The sequence below is a fragment of the Eurosta solidaginis genome, chromosome 4, assembly GCF_040869045.1.
Source record: "Eurosta solidaginis isolate ZX-2024a chromosome 4, ASM4086904v1, whole genome shotgun sequence".
Taxonomy (NCBI): Eukaryota; Metazoa; Arthropoda; class Insecta; order Diptera; family Tephritidae; genus Eurosta; species Eurosta solidaginis.
Window position 1 is genome coordinate 3215373 of NC_090322.1, and position 17509 is coordinate 3232881.

Consider the following 17509-nt stretch of genomic DNA (forward strand, 5'->3'; position numbering starts at 1 on the left):
AACCATTTAGTTGAGTGTTTATTGGCGCCACTTCACACGTATTGTTATTCTCTGTCGTCTTTAGTTGTCGCTCAACAAGAAGAGTAGCAACATCGATTGTTGGTGTCTTGCGCATAAATAAACAAAATTCTTGCATACGATGTTGTCTCGTTGCTTGCTAATAGGCGAATGAATCGTGCATCAAGTGATTCGTACGATCATCGCGCTCTCACTAATACAGCCGCAGTTTCAGTTTTGGTTATCCCTGATCTATATCCAAATCTGTCTTACCCTTTTTGCTTTCCTCATCGAAAGGGTCCCCTTCGGATGCAGATCGGAGCTCTTTGTGCGGGGTTATTACACTAAGTTATGGTGAACTTACTTAATTGGCGCTTAACCGTTTAAACGGTTATGGCCGTCCAAAAAGGTGCGCCAGTCGTTTCTTCTCTCTGCCAACCAGCGCCAATTGGTCACACCAAGGGAGTTTAAATCGTTTTCCACCTGGTCTTCCAACAGAGTGGAGTGCTTCCATAGGCGGGTTCCGATAGAAACACTTCTGTGCCGGAGCGTCTTCTTTCATTCGCATAACATGGCGTGGCCAGCGCAACAGCAGCTTTTAAGTTATGTTTAGAGATTTATTATATTGTCGATCGTTTCAGCAAACGCTATGCACTGATTGTCAATCCTCCCACATAGTTCAAAGAAAATCCCCACGGTTCAAAAACGGCCAAACTCAGCGAACTTCACAAAATCGCCCTATAATAGGATTTTTTTTTAACCATGCCGTTTAACAGGGTTTTATTGAGCAAACCAATACCTTTAATATACATATATCACCAATCTTGGTCCTTCAACATCCAACAAAAATTCACATCATTAGCTGTTAAAACGAGGGAGAAATGGTGAATATTTTCATACCTTAAAAATAGCTTATAGAGAAGATATGTATATGCTATGGATAGTTGATCCGTTTGTTCTGTAAAATATGAAAGAACAACCTTGTATGAAACTTCGTTGAGAAAACTCAAACACTTAGAGTCTAGTTCGCATACAAACAGGCAGACGTGCGAAAAAACGGACATGGCTTTGTCAACTTAGCCCGTCGTGTTGACTATTTGCATGTATTTACTGATAATATCTTTTCTCCCTTCAGTACTAACGATATTTGTAAGGCGGTTCAAACTTAGTGTACCATTTCACGTTCATAAAAGTATAAACACAACCGGGAATAGCTAATATATTTTTCAACTCCCATGGGACGATCTAAAATGCATCGCCGAAAAATGCCACAAACCGCAAAGTCATAAACAAACAACACAACAATGCAATAGCACAGTAATGAACCAACGGAAACGGAAGCGGAAATGCACGCTAAGCGAAAGTTTCAAAAGTCCGGCCAGGTGATCCACTAAACCCGAAAGCTATGCTCACATCTATACTAACCAGCAAATAAGTGAAGCAAAAGGAAGTTCTACATATTCATTACGTAATGCGATTGCCAGCACACAGCTACACACATTGACACACGCATACATACACATAACACACCCACACATTAACTGATTTCAAATTATGCTGTCAGTTGTATAAAGTTAAATACCAACTTAAATACTCTTTAATTCATAATGAATTTCATCATAGATTATGCATGCCTTCACATTTCTTGCTGCTAAGTTTTGATGTCGTTAACCGCACGAAAGGGGAAGCGGCAGCGTTGTTGGCAGCGCTGCTTCAATGATTGCCAATTGATGGTGTTGCTAATTGCTGTAAATATGTGGCACATGAAAAAGGCGCAGGTGCCTACTGTAAAGCGAAAGAAACACGAACACACACACACACAAACATGTTTGAGAGTGTTTGCTGGTACTACGTGGCGTATGAGTGTCTCTAATGATGAGGATAAGGGGGGAAAAGGTTGTGTGGTAAGTGGATAAAAAAAAATGTTTTCGCTTATGATTTGTTTTTTTTTAATTGGACAGCATTTGAAGGATTTCTGATTGTGGTCATTAGTGTTGAATAGCATTTAATGAGTCGAGCAAATATTTAATGCTTTTAGAGTGAATTAATATTTTAATTGATTATATAGAAAAAATGTGGTGTAATTAAGGTTGGGTTAGGTTGAACTGGCCGGTCCACGAGGACCTCACATAGACTGAATGAGTCCGTAGTGTTACCAGAAGTTTGTTTTAACGACCAAACTGAAAAACCCTATCAAAAATATATAAAACTAGCAGACCCGGCAGACGTTGTTCTGCCCTAAATTTGGCCTATCTGCATACATTTTAATAAGCTTTTTCCATCTAACTCTGCCCTACCCCTCTACACTTTTTCCTAATCTTTTTATTCACTCCTCCCTCCGTCTTTTTCGCTTCATCTCCATCTTCGTCTCATTATATCTCTTTCTCAGTCTCCTTCTCTCTTTTCTCTTCTCTCAAGTTTTTCTCCTTTTTCTTCATCTCTTATTGCCAGTCCCAGAGGGTGGTATGTATTTTGTTCCAGTCCCACAGCGAGTCTCCGTCCCAGTCCTTGTCCTAATCCCAGTCCCAGCCCGTCTCTGGTGTACTTCCCGCAAAAAAGCATCGTAAATACTAATATAGGCAAATTTATATACGAAATTTCAGGCAAATCGAATAGGATATATGTAAATAGGTATGTGGGTATTATTAACTCATGTCTTTATTTCGGCTTCGCATGCATATTTATCAGTTTTGCCAGGTTGATGCGACTAAATCGAATATCACAATGAACTTTAGAGCTCTCAGCAAAAGCTTTCATTTAATATCCATAATCCACACCAAATTCTAGGTGTATCCGGGTCCATGTCTTGGCCTATATCTCGAGACCCTAGACACTCAGCGGTGTAAAACTTACTCTGTATTATAGCACACATCAGCAGCTTCAATTTGATACCCATAATATAAAAACACATTCTAGGTGTATCCGGGTCCACGTTTTGGGCTATATCTCGAGACCCTAGCCTCCCAGTTGTATGAAAATTATCCTGTACTGTAGCACTCATCAACAGCTTTCATTTGATATCCATATTGTATAAACACATTCTAGGGGTACCCGGGTCCACGTTTTGGGCTATATCTCGAGACCCTAGCCTCCCAGTTGTATGAAAATTATCCTGTACTATAGCACTCATCAACAGCTTTCATTTGATATCCATATTGTATAAACACATTCTAGGGGTACCCGGGTCCACGTTTTGGGCTATATCTCGAGACCCTAGCCCTCCAGTTGTATGAAAATTATCCTGTACTATAGCACTCATCAACAGCTTTCATTTGATATCCATATTGTATAAACACATTCTAGGAGTACCCGGGACCACGTTTTGGGCTATATCTCGAGACCCTAGCCCTCCAGTTGTATGAAAATTATCCAGTACTATAGCACTCATCAACAGCTTTCATTTGATATCCATAATCCACACCAAATTCTAGGGGTATCCGGGTCCATGTCTTGGCCTATATCTCGAGACCCTAGTCACTCAGCGGTGTAAAACTTACTCTGTATTATAGCACACATCAGCAGCTTCAATTTGATACCCATAATATAAAAACACATTCTAGGTGTATCCGGGTCCATGTTTTGGGCTATATCTCGAGACCCTAGCCTCCCAGTTGTATGAAAATTATCCTGTACTGTAGCACTCATTAACAGCTTTCATTTGATATCCATATTGTATAAACACATTCTAGGCGCACCCGGATCCACGTTTTGTGCTATATCTCGAGACCCTAGCTTCCCAGTTGTATGAAAATTATCCTGTACTATAGCACTCATCAACAGCTTTCATTTGATATCCATATTGTATAAACACATTCTAGGAGTACCCGGGTCCACGTTTTGGGCTATATCTCGAGACCCTAGCCTCCCAGTTGTATGAAAATTATCCTGTACTATAGCACTTATCAACAGTTTTCATTTGATATCCATAATGTATAAACACATTCTAGGGGTACCCTGGTCCACGTTTTGGGCTATATATCGAGACCCTATCCTCCCAGTTGTATGAAAATTATCCTGTAATATAGCACTCATCAACAGCTTTCATTTGATATCAATATTGTATAAGCACATTGTAGGGGTACCCGGGTCCACGTTTTGGGCTATATCTCGAGACCCTAGCCTCTCAGTTGTATGAAAATTATCCTGTACTATAGCACTCATCAACAGCTTTCATTTGACATCCATATTGTATAAACACATTCTAGGGGTATCCGGGTCCTCGTTTTGGTCTATATCTCGAGACCCTAGTCACCCAGGGGTATGAAATTATCCTGTACTATAGCACTCATCAACAGCGTTCATTTGAAATCCATATTGTATACACACATTCTAGGGGTACCCGGGTCCACGTTTTGATATCAAGACCCTAGACACGTAGCGAAAAAAAAGGTAGACGTTGGCCGATCCTCAGACCTACCCAATATGTTCACAAAATTTCATGAGAATCGGTTCAGCCGTTTCGGAGGAGTTCAGCCTCTAAAACCGTGACAGAAGAATTTTATATATTAGATAACTCCGTCCTCTTGGCAAATACTAGAAGCTTCCTAGGACTTAAGCCACTTGCTGCTTCTAGATCTGACAGCTGTATCACTCCTAATAGCTGGAGCCTTAGCCTGGCAAGCGCAGGGCACGAGCACAGAACGTGCTCGATTGTTTCCTCTTCCAGCCCGCACTTCCTACATCTGCTATCACTGACCAAGCCTAATTTAAAGGCATGTGATGCCAGAAGACAGTGTCCAGTCAGAATACACGTCATGAGTCTACAGTCCTCTCTTTTTAAAGATAGAAGCAACTTTGTTAGTCTAAGGTTGTGAGACCTACACATAATCTTCGACACTCTACGGCCCCGCGCTTGAACATACGCCTTTCCCGCTTCGTCGATCATGTGCACCTCTCGAATTCGCTTAATCTCACCCAATCTAATTGGGACATCTACGGAGCAAGCTTCAAGGGATGCGCCCTTTTTAGCTAGTTCGTCCGCTTTTTCATTCCCATCTATTCCCATACGCCCTGGGATCCAATATAGATGTATGCTTCTCCCTGTCCTGATTCTCTCCAGGGACTGCTTACACTCTAACACGCATTTAGATGCTGTGCTATGCGCGATTATTGCCTTAATTGCTGCTTGTCTGTCAATATAAAAGTTAACACGGTTGCAGCTTAAGTTATTCTCTTCCAGGGTTTCTACTGCTTTGGTTGCGGCTACTATTTCCGCTTGGAAAACGCTACAGTAATCCGGTAGCCTGTATGATCTATTTATTTCCGGAACAGCACAGTACACCGTAGACCCTACTCCTTCCACTACTTTGGAACCATCTGTGTACACATGTATCGCCTCGTCCGCCATTTGAGCACCCTTGCGACAACCGTCCACCTCTATTGTGGCCTTAAGATCGCCCTCGAAGCGGAGATAGGGAATCAGGTAGTCTGTTCGTCTTGCGATTGATAACGCTATACTACTATGGCCGTATGGTCGGCGCTCAAGCTGCCCCGAAGCACCGAGCCTCGTTGCAATTGTTAACGCTATGTTCTTTGCTACCAGGTCTACAGGTGTAATGTGCAGAATGGCATACAGTGCAGCCGTCGGTGTTGTTTTCAGGGCTCCCGTAATGCTAAGCATTGATAGTCTGCATACCCCCTATAATTTTTTGAGGTAGGTTTGTTTTGGGTCCTAACACACTAGAAGTGAGCGAAGTCGAAAAGAACCTCAAAAGCCAAGAGAAATTATAGGTAAAGTATGAGAAATTGAGAACGTGGAGTTTCCGTAGCAATTGTGCAAGAAGATAAATATTTTCAATTAAAAGTTATTCAGTTGTGGCGAAGATAAAAACCTCATTGAGGTGTTAGTAATAACAACAAATTTGATTTCGCCGCACTTGAATTGAGATCATTCATTATACACATATTAGATTATTAGTTTCTTTGCCTACCACACCGAAGGTCCTGGCTTAAATTCCCGAGCAACGTCAAAATCTTAAGAAAAACATTGTTTTAATTAAAGAAAACTTTCTCTAAGTGGGGTTGCCCCTCGGCGAACACTCCGAGTGTATTTCTGCCATAAATATGTCTGCCCAAAATAAATAAATAAAAAGCTTCTCAGCGAAAATTAATTTGCTTACAGATATCATTCGGAGTCGGCGTAAGACTTTTTGTTCACATTTCGACGTTTGCTTTACAATCGAACAGACAGACGTTTCCACTAATCTGCTCTTACAGGAAGCATACTACGATGCCGACAGTAACCCTTGAGGAATCCTGTCCCACATTCACAATTCAATTAGGCGCCCCAACATTTTCAAGAGAATCACGTATTAGATAATCTTGTTTCTAGTATTCTTATGCTATCGTAATTTGCTTGAAGCCCGTCTAAAACACTTTGCTCTAAACTCTAGTTTAATATCTCTGAAATCATTTATTACCTTCTAGGACTTCGATTCTTCTGGTGATCATATAAGTCACATAAAAAAGAATCCCTACGGATACGGGAGTAAAAGAAAAATTGTTGTTAGAACTGATCTCGTATATTGACTTATATTTCTATTACCGTTCATTTACAGCATAACCAACATCTGAAATCTAAGGCTAAGTATTTTCTAGACAATCTAGCACTTACCCAATTTTGTATCATTCTTTTTTCGCACGCGCAGGCAAATTGTACATGATTTTATACACTGCAAATGCAAAACAGAAGATGAAGCATTAGTTTAGTAACCAAATACAAATTTCATTCATAACAATTTACATTATTTAATACAAATAAATTTCAACTTACATCATAAATATGTCGTATAATTTCCGCATACGAGATATTCTCCAAAGTCCGCCCATTAACCTCGAGTATCTCATCGCCCACTTCCAGATTATCGCGATCCGGCGGTGAGCCGTACAATTTAATTTTACCCTCAACATTTTTAACTAAAATAATAACGTAGCCCGATAATTCGACAACTTGTTGCTGTAAAGAGAAAAGAGAGAAGAAAATGTATTAATAAAGCAATCATCTTATATGAGGGCAATTCAGAAAAATACCCGACAGTCAAACACAAACTTATGTACGACTAGAACTTTCTGACATAATTTTAACTAGTTCAAAAACGTATAGACTTACACCACGGGCTAGAAGATGACGGTTTGATTACTAAACTGATTAAAGAATTAAGTGTTAGTACGAGGCTATTAGTATTGTGGCGAATATTAGCATCACTATGCTGTTAGTAAATAATCACAACACACAAACAGCAAGCAGACACACTTATGTACAAGTCAACGAAGAATATTCCATACACACAACCAGCATATATATACATATGTATATGTATGTAGCCGGCAGCTAAGAGCAAAAGTTGTTACTCACACATGCACACGCACATAATGCTAGAAGAAAAACAAGTAAGGAAGGTTAAGTTCGGGTGTAACCGAACATTACATACTCAGTTGAGAGCTATGGTGGCAACAAAAGGGAAAATAACCATGTAGGAAAATGAACCGAGGGTAACCCTGGAATGTGTTTGTATGACATGTGTATCAAATGAAAGGTATTAAAGAGTATTTTAAGAGGGAGTGGGCCATAGTTCTATAGGTGGACGCCATTTAGGGATATAGCCATAAAGGTGGATCAGGGTTGACTCTAGTATATGTTTGTACGCTATGGGTATCAAATGAAAGGTGTTAATGAGTAATTTAAAAGGGAGTGATCCTTATTTCCATAGGTGGACGCCTTCTCGAGATATAGCCATAAAGGTGGACCAGGGGTGACTCTAGAATTTGTTTGTACGATATGGGTGTCAAATGAAAGGTGTTAATGAGTATTTTAAAAGGGAGTGATCCTTGGTTGCATAGGTGGACGCCGTTTCGAGATATCGCCATAAAGGTGGACCAGGGGTGACCCTATAATTTGCGCGTACGATATGGTTATCAAATAAAAGGGGTTAATGAGCATTTTAAAAGGGAGTGGGCCTTAGTTCTATAGGTGAACGCCTTTTCGAGATATCGCCATAAAGGTGGACCAGGGGTGACTCTAGAATGCGTTTTTACAATATGGGTATCAAACGAAAGGTGCTAATGAGTATTTCAAAAGGGCGTGGGGCTTAGTTCTATAGGTGGACGCCTTTTACAGATATCACCATAAAGGTGGACCAGGGGTGACTCTTGAATGTGTTTGTACGATATCGGTATCAAATTAAAGGTATTAATGAGGGTTTTAAAAGGGAGTGGTGGTAGTTGTATAGGTGGTCGCCTTTTCAAGATATCGACATAAAGGTGGACCAGGGGTGACTCTAGAATACGTTTGCACAATATGGGTATCAAACGAAAGGTATTATTGAGTATTTTAAAAGTGAGTGGGTTTAGTTCTATAGGTGGACGCCTTCTCGAGATATAGCCATAAAGGTGGACCGGGGGTGACTATAGAATGTGTTTGTACGATATGGGTATCAAATTAAAGTTATTAATAGGCTTTTAAAAGGGAGTGGTGGTAGTTGTATATGTGAAGGCGTTTTCCAGATATCGACCAAAATGTGCACCAGGGTGATCCAGAACATCATCTGTCGGGTACCGCTAATTTATTTATATATGTAATACCACGAACAGTATTCCTTCCAAGATTCCAAAGGCTTTTGATTTCGCCCTGCATAACTTTTTCATTTTCTTCTACTTAATATGGTAGGTGTCACACCCATTTTAGAAAGTTTTTTTCTAAAGTTATATTTTGCGTCAAAAAGCTAATCCAAATACCATGTTTCATCCCTTTTTTCGTATTTGGTATAGAATAATGGCATTTTTTTAGTTTTTCGTAATTTTCGATATCGAAAAAGTGGGCGTGGTCATAGTCCGATTTCGGCCATTTTTTATACCAATACAAAGTGAGTTCAGATAAGTACGTGAACTGTGTTTAGTAAAGATATATCGATTTTTGCTCAAGTTATCGTGTTAATGGCCGAGCGGAAAGACAGACGGTCGACTGTGTATAAAAACTGGGCGTGGCTTCAACCGATTTCGCCCTTTTTCACAGAAATAAGTTATCGTCCCAGAGTCTAAGCCCTACCAAATTTCACATGGATTGGTAAATTTTTGTTCGACTTATGGCATTAAAAGTATTCTAGACAAATTAAATGAAAAAGGGCGGAGGCACGCCCATTTTGAAATTTTCTTTTTTTTTGCATTTTGTTGCACCATATCATTACTGGAGTTGAATGTTGACATAATTTACTTATATACTGTAAAGATATTAAATTTTTTGTTAAAATTTTACTTTAAACAAATTTTTTTTTTAAGTGGGCGTGGTCGTTCTCCGATTTTGCTAATTTTTATTAGGCATACATACAGTAATAGGAGTAACGTTCCTGCCAAATTTCATCATGATATCTTCAACGACTGCCAAATTACAGCTTGCAAAATTTTAAATTACCTTCTTTTAAAAGTGGGCGGTGCCACGCCCATTGTCCAAAGGTAGGTAGGTTGAACTGGCCGGTCCATGAGGACCTCACATAGACTGATTGAGTCCGTAGTGTAACCAGAAGTTTGTTTTAACGACCAAACTGAAAAACCCTATCAAAAACCAGGACCTATGTTATAAAATAACTCCGTCCTCTTGGCAAATACTAGAAGCTTCCTAGGACTTAAGCCACTTGCTGCTTCTAGATCTGACAGCTGTATCACTCCTAATAGCTGGAGTCTTAGCCTGGCAAGTGCAGGGCACGAGCACAGAACGTGCTCGATCGTTTCCTCCTCCAACCCGCACTTCCTACACCTGCTATCACTGACCAAGCCTAATTTAAAGGCATGTGACGCCAGAAGGCAGTGTCCAGTCAGAATACCCGTCATGAGTCTACAGTCCTCTCTTTTTAATGATAGAAGCAACTGTGTTAGTCTAAGGTTGTAAGACCTACACATAATCTTCGACACTTTACAGCCCCGCGCTTGAACCCACGCCTTTTCTGCTTGGTCGATCATGTGCACCTCTCGCATTCGCTTAATCTCGCCCAATCTAATTGGGACGTCTACGGAGCAAGCTTCAAGGGATGCGCCCTTTTTAGCTAATTCGTCCGCTTTTTCATTCCCATCTATTCCCATATGCCCTGGGACCCAATATAGATGTATGCTTCTCCCTGTCCCGATTCCCTCCAGAGACTGCTTACACTCTAACACGCATTTAGATGCTGTGCTATGCGAGATTATTGCCTTAATTGCTGCTTGACTGTCAATATAAAAGTTAACACGGCTGCAGCTTAAGCTATTCTCTTCCAGGGTTTCTACTGCTTTGGTTACGGCTAATATTTCCGCTTGGAAAACGCTTCAGTAATCCGGAAGCCTGTAGGATCTGCTTAATTCCGGATCAGCGCAGTATACCGCAGACCCTACTCCTTCCACTATTTTGGAACCATCGGTGTACACATGTATCGCCGTCCACCTCTATTGTGGCCTTCAGATCTCCCTCAAAGTGCAGGTAGGGAATCATGTAGTCTGTTCGTCTTGTGACTGAGGACGCTATACTACTATGGCCATATGGTCGGCGCTCAAGCTGCCCCGAACCGCAACCAGGCTTGATGCTTCGGGGCATTGTCCAAAAATGTACTAATTTTCTATTCTGCGTCATAAGTTCAACTCACCTACCAAGTTTCATCGCTTTACTCGTCTTTGGTTATGAATTATGGCACTTTTTCGGGTTTTCGAAATTTTCGATATCGAAAAAGTGGACGTGGTTATAGTCCGATATTGTTCATTTTAAATAGCGATCTGAGATGAGTGCTCAGGAACCTACATACCAAACTTCATCAAGATACCTCAAAATTTACTCAAGTTATCATGTTAACCGGCGGACGGACGGACGGACATGGTTGAATCAAATTTTTTTTCGATCCTGATGATTTTGATATATGGAAGTCTATATCTATCTCGATTCCTTTATACCTGTACAACCAACCGCTATCCAATCAAAGTTAATATACTCTGTGAGCTCTGCTCAACTGAGTATAACAAAAACTACAGATATACATGTGTATAGCTAAATAACCAAGCATGAGATACAACGGTTCTATAAGTCATGGTTCTGACACGTCTAGACCTTAGGAGGAACATGCGAACGAGGCAGCAGAGAGTATAAAAGTATCACAAGCTGAGGAATCAGTAGTCAGTTTGATTTAAATGCGCTATTAGTGAAGTATAATTGTACTACTCCATTTTGCAATACTGAATATTGGAGTTATTTATTCGCGATTCGAACGTTAGCAGAAGGTGCATGTCAGGTGCTTTCATCCCCTTAACGCTTTCTTAAATGTAACAGAAGGAACCTTTCATCATAGAACCTTGTATCATAGAATAAACCAAGAACAGCTCATAACGATATATAACCATTGCCCAGGATGGGACTGAGTTGGCCAGCAAAGAAGCCGAATAGTAGGATGCAGACAGAAGAAACGTACAACATTACTAAGCAATGGGTTGTATCTACTTTGACTCGATTTAAGTCTGCAGAATCGGATGGGGTATATCCTTGTCTGCTACTGCAGGTCACAAGCCATACTGCAGGGAGTTATGATACATTCTTACAGGCAGAGGTTATATACATACTCAAAACTGGTAAGCCCAAGCATCTGCCCCCGTCGTAACAACCATCTCCTAATATGTATGGAGAACATTTTGGTTCTTAATAGGGTAGGCAATCAATAGAAACTACCTTTATGTAAGAGTCAATTAGCCTAAGAATCAGGTAAACTCAATTCGACTTCTATGCATAGCCCTATAGAAACATTTACCAGGTTTCTGCATCTAAAAACATAGTCCAACTGAGCCTTTATTAACATTTCATATGCTTTGGATAATAGGACATGTGAGTCAAATGATTATTAGCTGGATGCCGTCTATATTAAAAAGAAGAAGAAAACAGTCTAGAGCTACGGAGGACAACTAGCCTTATGCTAGGACATCCCTTAGAGGTATAAATGATAGGTAATCTCCTGCTCCTTAAAAAAACTATAACTGACTTAGTAATCTCATCTCTAAAAGGGGTAGGTGATAGATGACTTCACTCACCTAACAAAAACTATAACTAACTTAGTAGAAGTGATTCCGAATACTAGGTTTATTCTTGACCAAAGATCATATAAGGAAGGGTCACCGAATTATCTACGAGTGACCACCGAGGGGGACGGGGGAAAATTTGCAAATATTGATATAAGACCACTCGATAGTCTGTTTCAACCAATTGGTTCGTCGATATTTATTATAGAATATCTTGCAACTTTCTCAAGCTAAGACAGTATATTAATGCCCAGAGTTTGAAAACTTAATTGTGATTATGCTGGAAAATATCACAGGTAGCTCGTGAGGTTTTCTTTGCAGTCCTCCTTCCCAAAAATCCTGCAAATGCTGTTGAAAGGAATTCCCCATCTGAACCGAGATCGATATCCCCGCTTAGTTAACTAAGCGTCCGTCTGCTGTTTAATGCTACCTTCTATGAAATGTTTCTGCCCTGGAGGTCTGTGATCACTGCAGAGTAGATTGCCATGGATGTGGAATTCTGAGACAAAAACCAACGAGCCAGTTTGCTATTAAGTTAGCAGGCGGATGTAGACTGAGGGTCTACTGTAATGGTATTTTCCTTCTAGTGCTTTGTTGTCAAGAGCACTAGAGTCGGTGTAGTATAGTCGTGTTGTCGAAATTTTTGAGAATGGTCCCCAGAATGCTGGCATAGAAAAATCTGAAGTCACCTAGATGCGAAATTTCATTGCATCTAACTGCATTAAAACTTGCTTGGAGTTAAACAAACAGGTCCTTTGCTCATAACTCTAGGAGGCTTTATCAATTTTGAGGAAGCTGCCCCTACTATAAGCATTGCGGCCCGTCGCTGCACTCTTTATGTGTGAAGAAGTTTATAGGTTTAGTGCAAGCTCTGAAAATGCCCATATTATCTAAGGAAAGAGTAGAAGAACGAGCGCTTTACACCCCACTTAGATTTTAGACGAAAAGTTCTGGTTGTAAACTAGTTCTACTTCAGTCTTGATGTTTCACTGCTTACGAATCAAATACATTTTTATGGATTTATTTGTGCCTATTAGGCTCGGCTGAAAATGTGCCTTATACTCACAATACAAACATTATATAATGTTCATACAAAATCATAAAAGTGTCTCTGCAGCACCTGCAACCCTAAGATCTCCCTCTCTCTTTATCATTTTGTATTAAAAATTAAATGACCCCGACGGGATGCCCGAAAACCTTCCAGAAATTATGCCGGAGGGTTCCGCATATGATCCCAAATAGTCCCGAGTTGACCCTAACGGGATCGGGAATACCATCTAGAGATGATCCCGGAAAAGTCCTGAAAAAGTCCCAAAATAACCCCGACGGTATCCCGGACGGATCCCGAAAACCATCCAGAAATTATTCCGGAAAAGTCCCAAAGTGATCCCGAAATAGTCCCCAAAAAGTCCCGAGATTAGCCCGACGGGATCCCGGACGGATCCCGAAAACCATCCAGATATGATGCCGGAAGGGTCATCCTGAAATAGTCCCGAAATGACCCCGACGGGATCCCGAAAACTATTCAGAAAATTTCCCGAAATTACTCCGACGGAATGATGGACGGATCCCGAAACCCATCCAGAAATCATGCCGAGAGGGATCCCAAATGATCCCGAAATAGTCCCGAAATGACCCTGACGGGATCCCGAAAGGCATCCAGAAGTGATCGCGGAAGGATACCCAAATGATCCGGAATAGTCCCGAAAAAGTCCCAAAAACAACCCCGACGGGATCCCGGATGGATCCCGAAAACTATACAGAAATGATCCCGAAATAGTCCCGAAAAAGTCCCGAAAGCCATCCAGAAATTATCCCGGAAGGGTCTCGATATAACCCTGACGGGATTACAAATAACGTGAAGCTAATTATAAAAGCATGTTAATAAGGCAGCAGGCACGTTGAAGCGAATGAAGAGTTACAAACATACAGGTAAAGCTAATAAAAGCGTGCTAATAAAAACAATTGAAAGAGGGTGGATGGCGGGAGGAGGAGAGCACCACCGACCGTTTTTCCAAAATTGTTTAGATCTCGATCTGTATGAGCCAGATACCAAAAATTATTGATTTAGGAGAAAATTTACATTGAGTTATAACAATTTATAGATTTTGCACCAGAGGGGAGAGGGGGAAGGGGGGTGAGCGGACGGAGGTTGTCACTGCTCACTTTGTAAGCCCTCGACTTATTTGACCTATTGAGTTTGTAAAATTGGTGAAGGTCAGTAAATGTAAAGTTATAATGTGTAAAAATAATTAAAAAGTAGATGTTGGAAGGGTCGTGGGACCCCCCAGCGGGTTAGGGGGTCAGAATATACCCGCCGTAGGTAAACCTGTCGTAAGAGTCGACTAAAATACCAGATTCAAGGGGTTGTGTAGCGCAACCCATAGCTTCTCCAAATCCAATTGTTAACCTCACCTATCCGTGGCGAATACGGGCGAATGTTTCATTAACAGCCGAGGCTCTGGCGATCACGAACTTCTCATGGACCTAGGGGGTGGGAGTGCGGGATGGCCAAGAAGATCGCATGTGGTCATAACAAATCGTTCCCGAGATGGTCGGGCTTGGTAGGAAGGTACCGTATCTGCATCCGGCAAAGGACCATCAACATCGGTAACACTCCCCCAGGCCTTCCCGTGCGTGCAACATACGAGAATTTTTCTTTCAATAAAGCGGAAAATAATCAAAAAAATGAAAAAAAAAATTATAATAACCGAAAGGTTTTTGATTACTTTTGATTTTTTTCTAAGGGTAATCAATTAGTAATTGCTTTTTTCGGAAAACAATTGAAATAATCATTGCTCATTAAAATAGGCATCTAATTAATTGATGACTAATGCTAATTCAAATTTAACAGGTCTGATTGAAAATAAGCCGATTATATTTTTAAAGATTACTCTTTGTGTTCTGCCGCAGGGAAATAAGGAAACCCAACGGTTGGCATACTTTATGGAATGTTGTACTAAAATCAGTGTATATAACGTCGGTGTGAAGATTTTCTCTGAACCAATTTGAAATCGTCCTTAGAAATGTTATTTAAAAACGTCGTAGCGGAGGAAAACTCTTTACCCAAAGCGAATACATACCAGGTGGTGGCAAAGCGAATTCAACCAATTCGCCGTGCAGAAGAATGTCAAGTCAAAAGAAAATTTCAATTGATTTCGATTAACTGACATATTGTTGTGCAAGGCACTTTATTGAAAATAACCAAGAAGAAGCAATCAGCTATTGGGATGACAACACGTGGTACTGAATTCGCCTTGTCTTTACCCTACGTTTAGAATTTACGAAACCATAAAACGTAAACGCTTTGCAAATAATTCTCTTTCTCATTTTACATACATTCTCATAAGCTTTATAGCATTTTTTACTAAGTTCCAAATACTTATGACGCAGAATAGCAGTCTTCTTATATAATTTTAAATGACATAACGGTGACGTGTAATCCTGTCAATGGAACTAGCGCCAATGAAAAATTGCTCGATTTTTAATTTCAAGTTTTCTGTTCATATCATTAAACGATATTCAGCTATTTTTTCGATTCAATTTCCAAAGTTTAAAAAAAGCGCTTTTTCCAATATTTTGGAAATTAATGCTAGTAAATATTTCGTATCATTACAAAAAATTAAAATTTCGATTTTTGTATTCCAAATTTTCACCTGCGGCACTTTTTATGGAGACTAAAGCGTATAAAAAATATTAATTTGGCCGACTCAACGCCAGATTTGGACGGCCTAACAACCGCAACGCGACCCACAATCTTATTTCTTCTAGCTCCATTTTGCGTGGACGGTCAATAGTCTTAAAGCAAACTTAAGTCATTGATATTATTTCTCTTTCCGATTCTGGATTAATGTCGTTGACATTAATTCTCGTTCAAAATCGAACTAATTTCAATTGACGTTAGTTCCATTGACACTAATAAACGTCAACGATATGACATTTTGTTTTCAAAGACTTTAGTTCTTTGGTGATTCAAGCTTAAATTCGTATGAACAAATACGTTTGCACACATTCTGCTGAGAAGCCACAGATATTTATTCAATATTACCATGATGACTCAACCCTGCCAGATTAATTATTTTTTATTATTTATAATAATTAATAACAATTTTGAGGTCAATATTTTTTAGGAATGCCAGCACTTTATTTATTTATTTAAAGACAAAGATTCGTATTTGTTTCAATCCAATCCAAGTAGGAAGTGACACGAGTATATCCAGCTGGTATATCAGCTTCACATCCCTTGTCTTCTGAATAAAAAGATAATATACCAATTTGAATGTTTGAATATGGCAACACCAACGGGCCACCAGAATCACCATCACAAACTCCAATACGATTGACACCAGCAGCACAAATAGTTCCGGCATTGAGCAAACCATATTTTTCAATACATTCTTCGTTCGAGATCACTATAAAATTGGCAAACTGTAAAACAGGTGAATGCGTTGTGGATTTATCAGAGGTACGACCCCATCCAGAAGCCACTACATGTTCATTAACGTAAGTAGAATATTGTGGAGCACGTTTTGGTAGGTACACCGGTTGAATGGCGGCTGAATAACTTACAGCTGGAATTTTAATCAAAGATATATCATTTATAAGAGTTTCCCTATCGAACTCGGAATGAACTTTGATGTTCCATTTGTCTACCCTCGCGCATGTAGAGCGATCAAAGAATGCGATGCTGCCTAGGTATACGAACACCACCACAGCACTGAAATTGAATGGATTGACTAGATCTGATTGCGTATCGACAGTATATATAATTCAAAACTTACGTGAAAGTACAATGAGCAGCCGTTAGCACCCATTCATTGTTAATTAGAGATCCGCCACATAATTTATTCTTTTGGCCATCATATACCGACAAACCAACTTGATAACGAAACTGATTAGCAGGAGCCGTTTGAGCATTTGTTACACGTGAACTTACAACTGCCTTTTGCACCATAGACCCAAAGCGTTCACGTTGTATATTTCTAGTTCCACGAATTTCAAACGGCGAGGCGATGCATATTAGAAGCCACAAAGCTATCAAAAATTTCATGTTGCTGCTGTTCAAGCAAATTCAGACTGACTAAAGCATAGGCTACTTTGGTTAATTTCTAGTATAGATCAATGGCGAACTATGGGATAGTTTGCAATATTTTGCCATAAATTCATATATTTCGGTAATTCACAGTGTATGGGTATTTGGCTACGCAACAAGCGAGATTTTTATTTTCTATCGATTACGGATACTTCGGATAGATTTTAACCTTTCACCTTAACTCCAAAGTTGCAATCGGTCACGAAAGAATACAACAGTGAGAGTAATAGCAAGAGTTAAGTTACAAAGAAAGTGAAGAGATAGATTGAGGGAAGGTCAAGAAAGAAGAGAACGGTATAAGTAAGAGCAAGAGTTCAGTTTCACAAAAAATGCAGAGACATATTGAGGGAAATAGGTGCAGGGAAGTATAATTATACTTTACTTCGGAATAATTTTTATATT

The 17509-nt window shown here is 39.9% G+C and overlaps 2 protein-coding genes across 6 annotated transcripts in view; both read right to left on the bottom strand.

Annotated features, from left to right (window-relative positions):
• The window catches only part of sdt (stardust), a 449266-nt gene that overhangs the window by 278490 nt on the left and 153267 nt on the right, over positions 1–17509 (bottom strand). For 3 of the 4 annotated variants that reach the window (XM_067779588.1, XM_067779587.1, XM_067779593.1), the window contains exons 2-3: positions 6770–6952; positions 6611–6668 (exon numbers count right to left, since the gene is read on the bottom strand). In XM_067779588.1, coding sequence (XP_067635689.1) covers positions 6611–6668; positions 6770–6952 — 241 coding nt within the window. The remainder of the gene's footprint in view (positions 1–6610; positions 6669–6769; positions 6953–17509) is intronic. The other variant, XM_067779589.1, reaches the window with a different exon arrangement.
• On the bottom strand, positions 16132–17085 carry LOC137247548 (collagenase-like). Of its 2 annotated transcripts, XM_067778533.1 has the most exons (3): positions 16950–17075; positions 16797–16892; positions 16132–16732 (listed from the first exon to the last, which is right to left on the bottom strand). In XM_067778533.1, exons 1-3 carry the CDS (start codon positions 17063–17065, stop codon positions 16171–16173), a joined length of 774 nt encoding a protein of 257 aa, XP_067634634.1. In that variant the 5' UTR covers positions 17066–17075; the 3' UTR covers positions 16132–16170. The 2 variants fall into 2 exon arrangements, with proteins under 2 accessions (XP_067634634.1, XP_067634633.1); XM_067778532.1 differs by having other exon boundaries at positions 16797–17085.